Source organism: Neodiprion virginianus, chromosome 4 (genome assembly GCF_021901495.1).
Source record: "Neodiprion virginianus isolate iyNeoVirg1 chromosome 4, iyNeoVirg1.1, whole genome shotgun sequence".
Taxonomy (NCBI): domain Eukaryota; kingdom Metazoa; phylum Arthropoda; class Insecta; order Hymenoptera; family Diprionidae; genus Neodiprion; species Neodiprion virginianus.
In genome coordinates, this window is record NC_060880.1 from 24,538,043 (window position 1) to 24,557,919 (window position 19,877).

General features: G+C 40.2%; 2 protein-coding genes across 6 annotated transcripts in view; both read left to right on the forward strand.

The window, feature by feature from the left end:
• Positions 1–19,877, forward strand: part of LOC124303130 (structural maintenance of chromosomes protein 5) — a 151,511-nt gene that overhangs the window by 118,554 nt on the left and 13,080 nt on the right. The gene's annotated exons all lie outside the window — the stretch shown is intronic.
• The window catches only part of LOC124303131 (probable nuclear hormone receptor HR3), a 156,223-nt gene that overhangs the window by 77,386 nt on the left and 58,960 nt on the right, over positions 1–19,877 (forward strand). Inside the window, exons 2-3 of one of the 5 annotated variants that reach the window (XM_046759985.1) lie at positions 4,935–5,310; positions 5,426–5,644. The exons of 3 other annotated variants lie outside the window; for them this stretch is intronic. In XM_046759985.1, coding sequence (XP_046615941.1) covers positions 5,488–5,644 — 157 coding nt within the window. In that variant the 5' untranslated portion in view covers positions 4,935–5,310; positions 5,426–5,487. Of the gene's footprint in view, positions 1–4,934; positions 5,645–19,877 lie in introns of all 5 variants that reach the window. One more of the 5 variants, XM_046759984.1, reaches the window with a different exon arrangement.

The following is a 19,877-nucleotide window of genomic DNA, read 5'->3' on the forward strand; positions in this document are numbered from 1 at the left end:
AAACGATAATATTTCCGTGGCAAGATAACAATTTTTGACCGTACGTAATGGTTCGATGGTGAATGCTAAGATTAGAAAAATGTATGAATTTTTTTAATCCGTTCTAACACACTCGCGAGAGGTAGGTCAGGAGTAGCGGGCAATCATTTTACCAATTATTCGTAAATACCGTTCATAAAGCACCAGGAAGCTAGACGCATGAACGCCAACGTGACTGGGATCATGCGCGTTTCACAGAGCGATTTAGCATCCCAAGCGACGCCATTTGCACCACTGAATAGTTGTGTTTGTCCCTACTGAACTAATCCGCTTCCGGTTTTCGTTTAACGATGAAGTTGAGAACGATGTACGCTCGCGGAAAGCCTCGACTCCTACGAAGAATCAACATGTTTTCATACGAATTTCATTTTATCAAGAAAAATTGTACGCCGAAATTCTGCTCGTTTTCCGCAAAACACAATGGAAAATACGTTGTGTGACGTGTCGTGACAATTAATATCAGCAATCGAGAAAATCGATTGAGTCACAAGTAATTGTTTCTGCAACAAAAATAGAATTGAAAATCAAGTTTGACGGTGTTGGAAATGTTCAATGTTCGAATAGCTTCAAAAATCTAGTAGATTTTATCGAGAAGACTATTTTCCTACGCAAAGTTACTCAAACAGATTCCCTTTGGTTTTGGTAGGCCATTCAATATCGCCATTTATAAATCGTAACCGATGTCTGTGCGATATTGTAAGCTTGAAACTTCGACGGTCGCGACATGATAAAAAAACGCGTGACAGTGAATCGGTAGAAAAAAAAACCGAATATTTTCGAATCGAATAATCCGTCGTCGAGAGAAATCAAACGAATCTGATCAATTTCTAACAATTTTGAAGTGATTTCGAATAAAGCATTGATATCAGAGTTTTCCTTCGTAATTGCATTATTCTCAAATTTCGCATATTTTGAGGGATCTTTGTGCCTACTCAAATAGTAATCTAATAAATACTCACTTTACAACTATCTCGTAATAGTGTCAATAACATGTGTCGATTTCTAGCCAACCGACCTCCTGAACTTTCTTTCGTTGAAATTTTTTCTCTCTGCCTCATTTTTCGAAATATCCTAATGGTTCGTCTAAAATAGGACACTCTGTATAGCCCTAGATGAAGGTACATGTACGCGCGTAAAGGTGGATGTGAGCCTCACGTGCGGATGCACTAATAGCAACGTCGCGCGGACGTTAAAGAGGACCTGGAACGGCAGCGAGTCAGTGGGGCACTAGGACCACCACTACGTGTCTCTATTCTGTGTAATCCCACGCTCATATGTGAACGGCACACAGGCATTCCAACACCCGGCACATATCCCCCCTCGCCGTTAGAAAAGTCTCTATTCCACACACCACGGATACATATATTCATGTATGCATATGTACATACAAGTGGCGCAGTGGCGTAGCCGTGGATGTGTAAGGCGAGCAAAGGCGTCGTTAGCCCTGCGAAAAAATTCAGATATTGTATCTAGAAGCCATTGAAAATGTGTGAAAAACTGCAGTAATCGTAGATTCTTTCGTTTGATTTGTCAAAAAAAAAAAACTTGAACTAGATTTTTCTTAGAACAGAGGAAGTTTGTGAAAGTAACAGGCAGTACACCGTTGAAAAAATTGAAACAAGTTTAACATTTTTCATTGTGCAATACTCATAACCTATCTCCAGAGAGCACTCGGAAAAAAGTTTCCAGAGTGAATCATCGGCAAACTTATTCTCTGGCTTTCGACGGTAAACGTACATAAGTACCTAGTAGTAGATTTCGCGATCCAATTTTGGTGTTTTAGGCTTATTTTGTTCTCCGTAGAGATCGCTTGAAAACAGTTCTACGAATAGTCGTTTTCGGAGTGGATAAAAACAGTTTTGTGTAAATGCGATACCAAAGTTGTTCGTTAACGTTAACGTTTACATTTGTGCTATACCGTAATATAAAATATCTCGAACGTTGGTCAGAAAATTAATGAGGATCTCGTCAGCGAGTGAAATGAGGCCAAAACTATTAAAATCGAAATTGAAAAACACGAGAATTCAATGAATTCGAGCGTTCTAATCGCGCAACCATTTCTCCAACTGTCAATATTTCAGCATGCGTTACTCGAACTTGCTCAGACGCATTTCTAACAAACATCAGGGATGTTATTTCACTCGTATTCACTTCCATCAGTGCCATTAAAATTTCTTGATATTTCTCAACCACTCCGTGCTCTTCCCGATTCCTTCTTCGATTCGGACGGTGTCGCCGATTTATCCTCGCCTGCATTTACCGCAGGTATAATGCCCCGCGACTAGCGTCACACCAGTGCGCCATACGCGTCCGTCCTATGTAGAAACTTTGCTCGTTACATATATATATATATACCTACTGTGCAGAAAGTAGCGAAGATGAGAGCGAAGCGCACACATGCGCCCTCACACGACTGTGGCGGTGTGCGCGTAGCTGCGCATGCACCTGTGTAACGCGTATTGCAGGGTTGCGCGGGACGCGGCGCGCGGAGGGCGAGCCTCGTGGTCGTGGTGCAACTGGGTCTGCTGGTCTGTTCGCTCGATAGCAAGTGCGCCGGCTCCCTCTTGGCGGGAGAGGGAATTCGTGCTTGCACCCGATGTTCGAGCTTAAAGTGGAAACGCCCGAGCAGATCCCACCGAGTTGCGGCCTCTCGACGGGACGTGTAGACCTCGAAAGGGCTTTTTCCAAGCGCATTTGTGCACCGTCGGAAAATGATTCGTCAACTCCATCCCCTCACAGCAGATTACTCGTTACGAAATTTAGCAAGACGTAAGATTTGTGCGAATTCATTTACCCCTGAGTTTGTAGCTTAGGGAAGCAAGAGTTGTTGAAATTTGAAATTTGATCCGACTGTTCTACAATTGCGTGACTTCGGTACGAACCAATAAAATTTTAACGATTCTATTTTAAACACCTGTTTTTGTTCACGTTTTCAATAGAACTATCACGTTCTCTTTGTAGAAAAGGAAAATTTATTTCTTGGAAACAAGGGACGAATTATATGTCGAAATATATCGATTTACGTAAAAATCGTATCATTGTAGAACATGTTTATTGTGTTTCGAAAAGTTTTGCTGAACGATCCTACCAGCTATGTCCTAAACGACAACCAGTTCTGCTTTCTCTCGTTACAACTACGGACAAACAAGCGCATAGGACTCAAAAAAATTTTCCCAATTCTCCTTTGGAATATGAGTAATATTTCCTTCGAAAATCGAGTCACGATATCCCCAGCCTTCGTATAAACTACTTTTTCGAGGTAAAATAATTCGCTACGGCTACAGATGGTACGCCGCAGTTCCGAAAACGATACTATGACATTTCTTACGATTTTTAAAATCATCTGGCTACGGGTTAGGTTACGTCTTTCGTTACGCAACGCAGTTTTTCAAGGGGAGAGTTCAGGCTTCTTCTTTTCGTATTTTCGTTACGTTGTAAATTAAAAAAAAATCGAGCGAAGATTCAGTCCCACGTAATTTTATAGATAATTTGATTCCAAACTCGGAATCTGAATCTTAAATTTGCAGCAAAGAGCGAACACTTCTCTGTCGACAAAATCGACTCCGTTAATTTGCAAGTATAATAATTGATAACGGATCGTCTAAAAATATGATTCTCTTTTCCGAATTAAAAAAAAAAAAAACTCACATTCCGTCATTTTAGAATTTTTTCTAATCAAAATTACGCAACAGTTTCGAAACTGGTAAATAATTCTTATGTGACTGAATACTTTCTTCGAGTATAAGAAAACAAATTTTTTTTTTTTTTGCTGAGAATATTTAATAAATCGCATTGAAAAGAAGCAGAATGATAAATCACAGTGTTGGAGTTGCAGAAGAATACTTCTAAATTCTGAATATTTACCAATTGCACTTAAATTATCCATTATTTAATAGTACTAAGAATATATGTCTGCAAGTTCATATAGTAGATTAAAAAAAATGTCATTTACGCAAAAAAATCATCTATATCATTGAGGCATAGGACTTATCTCTAATGCTGTAGTAAATGCCGAATTGCACTTTTCTCCTTTCACCGCAAGTTCTGTGACTGCATACGCATTGAATATCTCTTGTGATTCAAAACACGCGGGGTACGTCGATCTTTCTTACCCGCTGCGCCTCGTCAAAATTGCATAATTTGTGAAGACACGACCAGTCGTCAACAGAATGATAAAAAATTACCGGTTACGCTGCAAGCCGCCTTCCAACTCACTAAAATAGCTTTTTATGCCGGTGCAAACTTGAAAAAATTTAACAGACAACAATTCGTGGAAAATCATAGTAAAAAATCGCGCGTCTACTCCACACACACCTGTGCCTAATATCCTAGGTATGATAATGTCGAAATGGAGAAAGTGTTTTGCTTTTTAGACGCAACGTAACGTATGCAATATCACAGTCACTTTCTCTTAGACGTGTCATCGCAGCCTTGTAGCCTCCATGTCGTTCATCGTTCGTCGTGTATCCCCCCGTCAAAAAACCACAACAACATCGACTAAGATGGAAAAATAAATTGAGATAAATATATAAGACTACCATAATATCGATCTCTCCATATTTGCCACAGTGGCATTGCAGCGTTCTCTGTAAATAAACAAATTGGACAACAATTCGTGCAGCATTTATTCCCGGTAAAACACTTTTTCGTACTGTTCTAGACGATACTAATTACACCGTAATCTCACAGCCTGGGAAAATCTGCGAACACCGAAACATCACAGTACATACCGTATATACGTACAAACGAGTATGCTCGTCTTATAAAAAATTTTCGCACAATTGCACGCAAGAAGACTCCTCCCCAACTCCTATCATCATCCGCATCATACGTTACATACTCCTTATTCCAATCTCGACCCAAATGTTATTGTAACACGTATTATACATTTCTAGATATGAGAATCAGTTTTCGAAACTCATCGGACCGTAGACACATCTATGATATTTACAACCCTTAGTACAAAATCTGTGTGTACGAATGAAAGTGAAGACGAGAGAGAAGAATCGAAAGAACTGAACGGCTGTGCCTTCAATTTTTAATCGATAAAAGTGTGATAAAGAAACGATCAAAATTCTTGGTAGTGAAAACAAGAAGATGCAGAAATAAAACTTTTACGCTATTAAAAAAAAAAAGAAAAAGCAAACGAAGAAATTGGAACGCGGATATAAAAAGGAGGCAGTAAACAGTGAATCCTGTGGCACGAATTACAATCGCAGCAAGTGCACTCTGTGAGCGTTTCAGTGCCTACTCGAAAGGAGACTCTGCAAGGTGTTTTTCCTTTTTTTCCTTTTTTTTTTTCGTTTTTGTTTTTGTTTCGTTTGCAATTTGGGTGGGTGCGACGAGATTCAGTGAGATGCCAATAAAATAGTGAACATCGTTACAGATGTAAGTGATAATTGGCGGGACGGCGGTATAAAGAAGAAGGCCGTCAAAACGGCGTTCAACATGTTTGAGATGTGGAGTGCGGTGAGCACGAAACTGGAACATGCGGGGGCGGCCGGGGGTTCCCCGATCCCCATGGCGCACGCACCGCACGGAGCTCACACGCCCCACGCCCCACACGCCCCACAGACGCCCCACACCTCCTCCGGAAGCATAAAAGGTACGAAATCTCCCGAATCACGGCGATTTTACGCCGACGCCGTTTCGTCGTACCTCCAAATAACTCCAATAGTTACTGCTACCTAGAAAATTAGGTACGGTGAAATGATTATAGTTACAATGACCGCTCGAACGTATTCGTTGTGGTTGAAAAAAAATTTACATGGGAAATAATAATTAATTGCTGTTGCATCTACTTGTACTTCAACCGCATGAGGGACTGCGCGCGCTTTTCTTATTGACATTACCGTAATTTTCTTAACGCAAACTTTTCTCGATACAGTAACTCGGACCATTTATGCAACAACGTTGGCAGAAAACTGTAATTACTTTAACTGAAAACTGCGCGGGTTTCTCATTTCGTCGAAGCTGTAGTGAATCCATCGGTAATATTTTTCTCGTGTTGTACAAGTAAATATATTTAGTGTGATTATTGTTGTCGGTACTTTTGTAAATTATGGTAAGGGTAAATTTTTTTAGTTTAGTATACATATATTATCGTTGCACAAATATCGAATTATCTCAATAGTTAACAATAGTAACACGTACTAGATTTTTAGATAATTGCTTTGAAAGTAATTTTTAATTTGTACCCAGAACTACATTTTTCGTTCATGGTAGAAAATAGAAATTGTTAAGAACTGTAACTACAAACTGCAACTAGCAGTTTTTCTCGATGTGGCTATTACCGTTATAGCCGTTCCAGATTTGGGAAGTTTCAAATTCCCTTGAACGAATTATCGTCGTTGGTTTCAACGATTTTCAGGTCAATGGACGTAATTAGTCCGCTTTTACAAATGGAAAATTAATTCACAAATTTGGTAATGTTGTACAGATTGTTATTTTATGACTAGTTCATCTTCAAACTCGCGAACCAAATCAGAACAAACTGATCGTTAATATAGTATCAGTTATCGGCACGTCTCTAATTGTTTAACGAACAGCTTACAAGGAAATTTGTAATGCAATTATTTTTCGGAGAACTATTTATGGAAACGACGATTTGAACAATTTTTTTGACCCGAATTGAAAGATGTATTTGGGTCAATTTTCTTTTGTAAACGTTTCCACAGCTTTCAAATTTGAGCCTTTAGGGCTTGAAGAAGCAAGTTTTTTTTAGATGAAAATGGCAATCCGACTAAATTCTTACTTTCCACGCATTAGTCAAAGTCAACTCTGACTACTTAAACCTTAATAACTTGTGTGTTACAAATTCGAAAGGTGCCGTTAATCAATCTGAACGTAATAACGATGCTGTCTCTTGTAATCAATCATATACAATCTCTCTCTTCCGCCATATGTTTAAAGAGGAAGCCGATTTTCACTCATCGTTGGATTTCAATTTTTTTTCTACTTCACTAGAACCAATCGATTTATATGGAAAGGTATCGAACATGCAGAAATTTAAGAACACGTTGTAATTTTTGTATTTTGTCGTTCGACGTTCTTCGACGCGGTAAGAGCTGAAAAACTTGATTTCATCACGTTTCATCTTATGCCCGCATTACAAACTAGTTCGATTGCGTTAAGGCTTAATCATAATTTTTTTTAGAAAGGGAACCACAGTGACTCGTAGAACAAGAAAGAAAAAAAAATTCCCATTAATAAAAACTAAAAACAATGACTGTTAATTCTGACAAACAAGTGATCGAACTTGAGCTACCGATCGATTGCACGTTCGTGAAAGTACATGTGCATACACACGAGCACTAAAAGTTGATCCTCTCACAGTTTGTTTTTCAATGTTTATCTTGTTTTTTTTTTTTCATCCCACTGCCAGTCGTAACAATTTTTTCCTCTCTCTTTGATACTTCGTTTTTGCCTCTTGGAACAAATTCGATGGTTCGAGTGGCGTGACCAGTCAATTATCCCCATCAAAAGATCTTTGATCTACTGTTGTGAAACCAGTTAGATGTATACAGGCACACACAATAATCACAATGATCATCTGATCCGACAACGACGGCCACCCAGTGGCTATAATACTAAATCTACCGTACGATTGAAACCGTTCGATTCGGTTGATATTATTCATACACACGTGGAGTGCATGCAGGGTTTAGTGAGGTGGGCTTAATTATTATTCTTTTATTTATCCTCTACCTGCGGGTGTCCTTGCCGATTTCGTGCAGCGTCACACTCGGCCAGTGTCTCTCCGCTTTTAATACCGCAGCTATAAATTGACGCCAGTAAAATTAATTGAATCGTGAAAATAATCAAAAACTTGAAGAGAACGACGAGAAACCAATGGACTTATCATCGACGTGAATACATTTTATCGCGTCTACGCTATGATAGGTAGGAATTTTTTTACGGACCACCTTAGTCCGAATACTTTTAATCCGACACAATGAGAAAAATTTTGTTTTTTGCATTAGAACGCTGTAGTTATACTAGGAAATCCTAGTAAAATGAGTATAGCTGTACAACAGTGGTGTGAATATTGTGAGGTTTACAAGAAAGCATGTCACAAGTAGCTATTTACAGTGTGGTTATAGTTATTAAAAATATAGTAAGAAGAATGACCAAAATCGAAGAGAATCGTAACCCATACGCACTATATTGTTTGGTTACAGTGACAAAACTCGTTTTAATTTTGCGCCCAGGACTACATTTTTAGAGTATAGTGAGAAATCGAAATAGTCAAGGACCGGGTGTTAACCATAACAATAAATTTTTCTCAGTTCCTATACATTTGTTCGATATCTAGAGCGAAAAATGTGTAAGAAATGAAAAATAGGAGGAGCGAATCGAGCAAGGTGTGGGAAATAAATCTACTAGGTATCATACTTGGATGAGCAAAGCATGAGTTATCGCCTTTCAAACTACGAGAATAAAGTCGCGGCTTTTGAATCGACGAGGTGTGTCTGCAGTAAAACGTCGTATATTGCACGGGGAATTTAGTACTGTACACTATATAGTACAGCCGATATCTGATGGTTGGTTTAACGCAATCAGACTTTGCTGAAACTCGCTAGAGTCAACTCATTGTCGATCTTTTAAACACCAACTTTCTTACGTGCAGTTCTGAAAATCAACTTTCAACTCCAAAGCACCGACGTTATAACGTACGATGTCGCTCTCGGCAGTTTTGTTTATTTAATTAATTTTTTTTACCGACTTTGTTTCACCGTCGTTTGACCAATCAATCATGGATCACGGCTTAGGCCCGCTTTCTTAAACGGTGAATCAGTCGGGTCCGCGAAATTATTCTCAGGTGCAAATTTCTCTCTTGGTGACGTATCAAACAACGCTTCAATCTCGCGAAACGAAGCAGTATTCAACATCGTTTCCCGCAGTTTACATCGACATTATATATTCTCCGAACGATCTCCGAGAATCGATTAAATACAATCTTTACATTTTATTAAATACCTTTTGCAAAAAATTAATAAAGGACGGTGAAATAAGAATTTTTCTTCGGTGTAGTTAGGTACATGTAAAATTGATTGTACAAACGGAGTTTCGGGTCTTCCGAAAGGTATTCCATTTCATTGCTATCATCATCGATCGACGAGAGTCAAGGTACAGACTTATAAATTGTAGTTATCCCTCGCAAGTTGAGAAATAGCGGTGTTAATAATTTAGTATCAATGAAAAAAAAATAATGATCGAGAGAAATTTATCGGCGATAAATAATATTCTGCCGACAATTGAACGGACATGAGAATGATTTTGGTTACCTCAGAATAAAATTGTTTATTATGCATAATGTGTATATATTATTGGCTGGCAATATTCACGTGTGTAATGTGCCTGTCAGAGTTATGCAGCGAGAGGCCCTGATTGGATACAGATGGCTGTTATTTTGTAATAGCAATTAATTGAAAACTGGTCCCAGGTCGAAATCGCGATAGGTGCCACACAACCAACGAACTCCTCGCCGATACGCAAATGCTCGTGTAAGCATACAGCGACACGACAGCGGTGCGTTACATACGACGTGTGGTCGGTATGTGTGCAGGATAAACATGCACATGCCCACATGGATCCAGGCACTTTCACTTACGAAAAAATCAGCCCGATGACGAAACACCCGCCAGGTTACAGCCGCAAGAGAGTATAAATGTATAATCCAGCCAAAGTAGCCGCGAACATAATTCACAGAAATCTTATCGTCAATCGTATCGTCGTACACACACGTACGCTCGTAATTAGATCTTGTTACCGGATTTGGCCAAATCGTCCGAGGAGAAAATATAATTCAGCTCCAACGAAGAAACGTTGCGTTGTTGTTTTATGAAGGCTGAAAAAAAAATTTCTAGCATTATTATTCGACTCGTCAGATGTTGGAATATTTTCTTTTTGTAATTCGTGGTTCATATCGCAAGGAAATTACATTTTCAACGGTTTTTTTTTCCTGTCATTACCGACACTTGAATTTCTCTGAATAGATTCTGATTCGGCATTCGATGATTTTTCGCAAGAAAACGATCCTCTTTAACAGCGCAAATTATGCAGCTTGTCAAGTTTTCTAGAAAATGAAAGCTTGTTCTTTGGATTCGAAAATATTCATTCTGTAACTGGGAGTCATTTATTTTTTAACGCTACGTCTTTTCGCTTAGTGTAGGTATGCTGTAAAACCGACAATAAAATATCTGGCACGGAGATACGCTGATTATGAGAAAGAGAAACTTGGAGTTCACATCAGTGGCTGTAATTATCGAATACATAGTAGTCATCGATAAATACCGGGATATATTTTGCTTGACATCACTGCCGGACAAATGCTGCGTGGGCGTCAAATCTGTTCATTAATTTGAAATCGTAAACGTAACTGTATTATCATGAAATTTGGAATGAAACATTAAATTAACCAGATACTTGGGTGGGACTTTATTCAAATTCATTTCGACAAAATATTCGTTACATTTCCTGACATTTTTTATTCCTGATAGACAAAAGTTACAAATATACATATACGGAACATGATTTTCGGTATTCATTCATCATTGGAACAATATTCTTTTTGTGTAATTCGTGTATTTGAATGACGTGACAGCAATATTTTGGCACGCTGAGTGCAGAAACTGTACCTGCGCTTCACTCAACGAAGTTTGTTATACGGTAATATATCGACCCTGAGAATATTTGGCTAATTCCAGTAGGGAAGTCAATTACGCAACAATAGAACTAAAGCGCTTTCGTTTTCTGTTAGTTTCACGTATAATACTTGTGGTAGGTATACAGAAGTCACATCAATCACTCGGCGTTGGGCTTCATTTGCGCTACATGAAAAAATACGAAGAAAGCACGTGAGTGTAATTTGTATAATCGGACGACATTGCGAGTAAAGGCGTGATTAACTCTTCAAACAGCTCTTCGTCGGGCAAGTCGAATATACCTGATCTCCGCGGTACAGTTCTAATCGCAATAACTGTCCAGATTAGTCGCATTTTGTCAATAACTACCCGCAGCCATCCGCGTTGTGTTACCTGGACGGAGCTGACGCCCGATACGCGTCTCGGGAGAAAAAAATCTAGTTGCGAAACTGAATCTGAATTAGGAAAGCAAACTGAAACTCACAGTGGGTATTATTGCTAATTCATTAGCTGGCGTGGGCTGCAATCAATCACAACGGTGCGATGAATATTTATCTGAAAGATCAGCCCGCCAATTTCAAATTCAAATTCAAATGAATTATAAACTTTTAAGAGGAAACGGTGAAACTTAACAGATCGAGCCTACGACTGCGCATGCGCGAGCTTTTCTATCGTTCCATGCGGGCTAGTCACCTTAAGCTTCGGCTGTCAAGCACGGCTTATGGAGGTTATATGGGTGATCCATTTTTGCTTGTTGATCTTCCGCAGGTCTGACGATGAAATAGAGGATCAAGTGATTGGGGAAATGTTAGCAAACTTTTTTTCCTCTCAACTCACTGATCGCTGATTAGTGCTACGGGATTCATCTTAACTGTACAATTTCAATTCGCAACTCGACGCAGGAGAGTTTGACATCTCGTACCCCGTTTCTCCTACCTTGGATGCGAAAATATTGCCGCGATACGATCTCGCCGACCAACAGAGTTCATTTATTTTGCGTATGCGTTGTAGGTCGCTCGCAGTCAGCCGTCTATAAGTTTCGCTATCCCTTCTCAGTCTTTAATATTACAAAAATACGATTAACCGACGTTCGGATTACCTTTTCCTGTTGATGGAGTCGTCTGGATGGAAATTGTGTAACATCGATGTTCCAGCGCAGAAATCAATTTTTCACCGCCATTTCCCCTCACTCATACGCAAAGCCAAGCTTTTCACCCCAGACTTCAGAAGAGCATTAATAACAAACAAGGCGTAATAACGAACGTTCGAACCGGAATTCGTCGTGATGCACTCTTCGGACCTGAAGTAAATATTTCAGCATCGCGTAAAAGTTCTGTCAACAGCCAGCATTTAAGTGATAAAGTATTCAGAGTACCAAATGAGCGTAAAGTCATGATAATTGGCAATGATGCCAAGATATTCAAACTTCACGAAATTAGAGTTGGACTTTCGCCGTTTGAAGGATCGTCGACAGCGGATTCCCTACGCACGTAAATTTCCTTCACCGTGCACGATTCGTTTTTACGAAACACGTAGAAACTCTTTCCTTTTGGGCTGATCCAGTTCTAGTTCAAGTTGTAGTTAACGACACTTGGCTTCGGGTTGAGCTAGGTTTAACGATAACCATGCTACTTCCCGAGCTGCTAGTAGATTAAAAACTGGTATTGTCGTTCGCCGAGGTGAACCAGAATACGACGATGGAATAGACAGTCCGTAATTCAGGTTAGGTTCGGACGGATCAAGACGTGTCGATTTCATGGCAAAAGTGAGGCTTCTTTTAAACACGTTTATTCTGTTGAAACGGAAAAAATATCTCCGATTACGAAACGTGCGTGTATTGACATATTCTTAAGCCTGAAATCCGAAATGTTTATGAAAAGTCAACACAGTTTCTAAACATCTTGGGTCTGATGAGCTAGCAAAATCGCCTATGATGATAAAAAATAGGAGAACTTAGTCTTACCTACTATATTTTTCTAAAATTTGACATATTATTCATTTCGTATGATGCACAGTAACCTCTGGCGAGGAGAATCTCTTCAATTGAAAAATTTAAATAATTTCTAAACGTTTCGGGGTATTCAGTTATTAAAACATTCAGTAACATGTATCGTTGCAGAGGAAGCTTCACCGTGCCGCAGTGAGTTTCAAGCCGGTTATATTTTATGAGTATTTCAGTAGTTCGCACTCCAATATTCCGTTCCTCAAAATACACGCGCATATCAAGTTTCACGAATTCGCACCGTTCAGCTGCTGGATTTCGGATCATCAATGCAAATATGTGTTTCACAGGTGACACGATAATTATGCATCTTATCAACTGTAGCCAGTGTCATATCACATCTACCATCACTCACGATCAGTGGTAACCAGACTACCGGATAATGTTTATTTTCTGAAAACTGTAGAAACATTTTCACCGATTCGAAGTGTAGTCTAAAAATTCGCAACGCGATGACATCGGTGGTGGAATTTCCCGTTTCTCGAGGGAAAAGTGGCGCTGGTGTTTGGCGTGGAGCTTTGGCGTCACGGAGGGCTGAACGGAGGAGAGGAGAGAAAGGAAAAGAAGAATGGAGGAGCGATGTAGAGTGGCGAGGAGAGGAGAGGAGAGGAACGGCAAGGAAGTAGATGATGGTGAAGCAGGAGCGAGCAGAGGGGCGGGATCGATACCCGCTGTGCAACTGAGGCCTGCACACGCCGGTGCCGCATCAATACATCCGCGCGTGCATAAGAGCCGTGAAGCCTCGAATGAAATGCAGCTTTGCTGCGAAGCCGGGGGAGGAGGACCGCCTTCCTCAGCACCTTTCAACGCCCTGCAGCGCGATATTGTCCTTTCATTCCGAGCTAAATGGTCGCCGCAACATGCCGGTAGAAGCTGCACTTCGTTCGACTGATTATTGCAGATATGCACCGACACCGAGTCTTGGGTCCTAAGGAACCGTAAGATGAACCGTCATGGTGAACGCGAGTGAAACGACATCCCTGCCATGTTTACCGACTTTTGACTCATGCAGGGCGGCAGATGAACGTCGCATTGTCATTCTGAATTGTGCTGTCGGTATTTTATCAACATCAGCAATTTCTGGGGCAATGAAAGGAATGGAGAACGTTAAGACGATGGCTTAAGCTTTCCGACCCTGATTATAGTTTACTCGTTCATAAAGATAACCACTCCTCGTATAAATTATTCGATTCTTGTAAAGTTCTTGTAAGTGGGTCGTTAGTCTGATTTCAACTGTCAAGGTAATAAGTGAGCCCTTCGTAAACATTACCCGGTTCCATTTTTTGGTGAGGTTCGACGAGAACTTCAGTGAAATTTATCTCATGTAGGCATGCAGTTTACAGCGGTCTGCCATTCCGGAAATGCCGTTGAATCGTTAGCGCACGCACGAAGCGTGAGGTCATCTGGGAATGGAGAAGAAATTCCATTCCAAAGTTACTTCCAGCGAATTTTTTGTAACCTCATTTTCACATCTTCATGATGCATTGCCGTTGTTTTCACGATTATTCATCTCGCGAACGGTAAATAAATGAGCATATACAATCGAAACACTGTCGGGAACTTTTTTCTAAGAGTCTGATAAAAGCACACTGCTCTACTTATTTCTGCGAAATAGATTGTCTCGTGTTGTTGCCAATTAAGATCCGTTTAAAACATTTATACTCGTCGAAGGAAAGAAACCAAATATTGTTTATACGCGTATTTCGCATACATATTACATGTTTGACAGCGTTAATCTTCACTCCTTAACGATGCGGTAATGTGCTTACCTGTGTTACGAGGCTCGTTTACGTACACAGCGCGTGTGTGCGTGTGTGTGTGTAAATGGAAAGCACGGAAACAGGTCAGGTTGTTCTGAATTCAAAAGGAGTAGAAAAGAAAATAAAATTACTAACCAGATGAGAACTGAAGAGAGAAAAGAAGGGGAAAAAAACAATACTTGCACCGCCTTGCTTAATCGAATATCGCGAATACAACATGTCGACTGCTAAAGCGCATGTGTATACCATTATACGTAGGTATAGGTATACTTACGTAGGAAGTGAGAGTTGGCGGGAGGGAAAGTTTTGGCAAAGTGAAATTGACTCCCGTCAAACTCCGTGTATCGTATCGACTGATATTGCCGCTGAAATCAACTGGGATCGAGATTGCGAGCATAGATCTGCTCTTTCCTTGAATTAATTATTATGTCTGATACGCTTACGTCTCGGGGAAAGGCTCGCGAATCAAATTTTATAAATGACAAAGATCGTCGACGCTGATTTCGAAATAACCTATTTATTTATGGTTTATTGTAGACCGTAATGAGAAAACTCGAAGAGTTTAAGCTGATGATGCACCTCCAAAAAGATAATGGAAAATATCGATACGGAACTGCTTCCAGGCCGAATTTGCAGTTTCGTCACTGCGATTTAGCCATTCGGAGATTTATTGTCAAGGTTCCTCGATGTGAAACTCACAAAATGGTCAAGATCTTGATGATTGCGTTGCACTGAGACCGAGTTCAATGCTCATACCTGCGTTAATGACACTATTTCAGTCGAACAACACCGTCGATTGAGCTGAAAAAACTTGCGAGTGCGTACCTTCGCAAACATACGTTGATGCTTAAAAATGTGATTTCAATTCGCGGTAAAACGTCGTACTAATTAATGACTAACTGAACAATTAACGTCATATTCAAAATTCCAGATACATTGACGTACCTATGTAATAAAAAATAAACCATCACGCAGGTAATCTTCTTTTCATGTATTTCACCGAAACGATGCCTGAAACTTCGCAGATGGAAAGTTAAAACACACTTTAACTACACCAAACATTCGGAATTTCCAATTTTTCCAAGGGTTTTCTCGATAGAAAAATCACTTTGACCTGGTGTCAATGCGGTTGCCAGATGAACGCCGGTTTGGAGGATCGCGACGAATCCTTAGTAATCACGTGTATATTCTGTGGAACATTCCGCTGAATCCCAGCAAACAGGCAAGTAACCCTAAATTTTGTACTACTACGTATTCGAAATTTAACCAGGGTCGTCTATTTTCTGGCGTTTAACGGTGAGTTTAACGTTCCTCGACCAGCGTGATCCGCGGCAGCACGTTCTCTCGGATTCTGGTTACAGTACGCGGGGGTTCTGTTTTGTCGAGAGAGAAAGAGCGAGAGATGAAACAACAGCGACGACTCAAGAAAGTCAGGCCGTGGTCGCTGCACGGCCAAGAGAATAATCGGCGGTGAAGTAAACAGGCTCGCACACGAATTACACAATCGGACGTCAATGCGCGCGCGACCAGCATTGCTAAACGCCGCGACGCCGGGCGTCGCGTCCTCTCCTTCATCCTCGACGACGAATCCGTCCCCATTGACCATCTGCGAGATTTCGCGAAAACCCCGCGATACTTCGGACAAATTGCCAGATGAGACTGTCTTCTCAAATCGAGATTATAGAATTCGTTTGAATCTGTCGACACTTTATTTCTTTGTAGTTCAGACATGCTGACTCGAATTTAGGTCCCATTTACAACCTCTGGATCCTATTGTCAATAGAGTCTCGAAGTTTGAAACAATTTTATATCGAGATTGAATATCCGGATCTTCATACCGCGTCGTCGGTCGCACCCGACAGAGCCTCGAATCTGCGGACCTCAAGAAAAGAAGACCTCAATGATATAAATCTTGGTCTAAGCCCGGAATATTGCAACTGAGGCTTCTGAAGGTCGGATGAGTACCAATTTTGGTTTTCGTTAGAACCTCGAACATCGAGATCGGTACTTGTGCGCGTTTTTGAGAATCAAACGAGGTCTTTTTTACTCTGGAAGCCTAAGAGAACCTCGAGATTTTAACGAAAATATGACGAAATTGGACATTCGCGCTTATTATCTCGATGCTGAACATTAAGATTTTTGTTTTCTCACGATGAACCAAATTCAACGACGATTCCAATAGGACGAGATAGTTTCGACGATCAGTGATGTAGGCAAGGTGGTATGTGCGGGTATGAAAAAGCCGAAGCAAACGGTGAAAAGAAAAGTCCCTGAATGCGGAGGTGAGCTTGAAGCTTGCCCTTCGACGATCGTTTTGTCCTAATTCCAAGTGTGTTACAGCTGGACTACTCGATGCACGCAGGCATTCGCGCCTGACGTTCTAAATAATGCCATTATTTGGCTTATTTCTTGCGCCACAGCAAGGGCTCGGTGTCACTTGTTTGTTTGACCTTACAATTAGATCGAGATACCAGCGAGCCCGTAATTTTGACGCGCGGATTGTTTGAGGTGGATTCATACCGCCGGGATACACGCGTTTGTACGAGTGTAAACTTTGATGTCGTACCTTAATAAACCCGCCGCCCGCCTCTGTATACCAACCGCAATGTCACAAGGCTGCACTACGCCGAATCAAACACGTTTTCGTTTTATGGCCTTCGCGCGATTTTCACGTAGAAATTTCTTGTCCCCCGATACAAAGCGCGCACAGATATACACGATACCTGCCTACCTACCTACGCTCAGGTTTTCAGATTGATTCGTCACGTTCACTCCTGCCTAAATGCGCTAACCTCGGTCCCTGAGCGTCCGTGATGCTCAAATCCCCGATAATAAGGTTCGGTGAAGAAAATCTGTCGACCATTTTTGATAGCATTTTCTTTTTAGCGAGCTGGTACACTGACAATAATTTTATTTCTTTATTGTTACCATAATGGATTAGGTATTGTCGGAATCGCACGAAAACGTCGTATAACTGTTTATACTGTGATTACAGTTATGTTCATACTACATTTTGAGGTTATTGCGACGTCAAATCTGTTTGTTGAGTTGATCACGCTTCTTCGATTAGATGAGGTCTTAACATCAGTTTATTGTTGAACCAATATCCAATCGTCACGGTAGTAACAACAACAAAATTACACTACGAGTTACCGTTACCAAAAAAAAATAATAACAGGTACTGAATTTTCTGGTTACGGGTACACAACTAATTTTCATTTTATACCAAGTACTATATATTTTCCGGCCATGGTAAAAATTAAAATAACAAAGCCAACTGTGCGCGAATCGCATCCAAAAATTTTTCTCGGTGCAAAGATGAATATTTCCCTATGATTTATCATCACTTTCATATTATACGAAGAATATATCGGTTCACGTAAAGCTGATTGTGAGTAAAACTTCTCTTGACTTGCAATTCGTACAATTCGGATCACCTTACAGGATACGTTTCTTTTACAAAGTTTTCCCGGCGATGCAGAGCCAAGAAGAGTCTCCATGCCCAAAAACCGATACCCTGACAGTCCGCGGTCTTATGACAAATCCACCAATGCGAGCGGTGAAAACAAGCTTTCGTAAGCCACGCGTGCGAGCACGTGTCCTTACTTGGTACTATTTGAATACACGAGGCATGCGTACGTACGTAGTTACACACATACCCGGGGGAACATTAAACCTTCATCCTTGTGCCGGTTAAAGGATAATAAAACTGAATTGAGTATGCAGCGTTTACATTGTTTTTCTTCCCGGCCTTTGCTTTTTTTTTACTCTCAAGTTTTTTTTTTCTCTCTTCCACGTACAAATTCTCATTCTACAAATAGAGTATCGGAGTAACGTTACTCGGCAAAACTGGTCGCAAAAAGTTACACAGCTCAAGTACCATACGCGGTTATTGTCGAATTGAAACCAACGAGATACCGTGACGTCACGAGAGTAGAGACATTACGCCGGTGCTCTGGTGAGAGCAGTAAAACAAAGTCAAAAAGATGAAGTAACAAAACATGTAACGGTTTGTCACTGTACCAAAGCATTTCGTGTAACCCGCATTGCGCAACTTTTTCACTCCGTTTCGTATTTTCATCCTTTACTCTTTTATTTATTTTCTTCGTTTCATTTTGGTCATTTTCACTTGCATGTTTCAAACGCCAGCATAATCACGTACGTTAGATAATTTGAACAAATACTCGATCGGCGCTTGCGAATAGTGTCCCTAAATAAATAAACCTGTTGTACGATGTGAAAAATTTTATTTGCGTAAAATTATCATCAAACACCAATAAGTGTACAATTGTTACCGCAGAGTTGAAACAAAACTTGAAGATGAGTGAAAAATTTTTATGCACACAGTAAATAGCGATGACGATGCAGCGAGGCGCGTTTAATATAATCGACAAACCTGCCGTGCAGAGTTTTAGTAATTTTGTACTTTGTACGCGGGTATAATATGAACGCTGCGAATTGCGGCAGGTAGAAGCGTAGAAACTCCTAGAAATAACGGATAGAAGTTGGTTGACAGCAGCAACGGCGTTGCGACAGCTGCTGAATAGCATCTCACAGAGATTCTCAATTTGATAAGCAAAAAAACAAAAAAACAAAAAAAAAAAAAAATTGAAGAACTCACATAACTTGTGCGCATATATATTGTACAACTGTCGTTGTCGGCTTGCTGTTAGAAAATCACAAACATCACATTAATGTCCGTGGAACATTTTCACAGGTTTTTCGTTAAAATTAGCTCAGATTTATTCAATAATAAACCTCCATGCTTGTTTCTTACCTGGATTCTATAACCGACGATGCTACCGAAATAATGGTAAAATAAAAAGAGGCAAAGTAAATTGAAACGGTAAAACAATGCGGAAGATCAAATGGCTGGGGTTTAATTCTCACGGTATCTGGCAGGTGTATTGATTATTGGTATACACGCAGAATGCCATCCGTATAAACGAGTTGAGAAGTAGGTAATTTCGTTATCTCCAGCAGGAAATCGAAACGAGTAAATAACTACGTATCTCCCGCACTCTACGGTGGATGTAAGTAACGGCGGATGATCGTGTTTTAGTTATTCAATAATATTAATATACACATCTCGTTCTACTTAGCCTCTTGCGTATATACGAATATAATGACACAGATTACATATGTATTGTTGATATAAAAAAAAAAAAAAAAATCGCAGTTTTAATTCCGAGTACGATAAATCGTTAATCGCTTCTAATTGCTTTGTCACGCTTGATCACCTTATCGTTTTGACCGTTTGCTTGAAGAGAAAAAAAAAAAAAAACAACAAAATGAAAATGAGAGCAGAACAAAATTGAGGGTAACGGTCGAAAGTAAAATGGGACAACCTGACGCGGAATCTGTTATATATGATATGTTTTTTTTTCCTCCGAAAATTCGTAAAAGGTTGATGTTTATATAATATACATA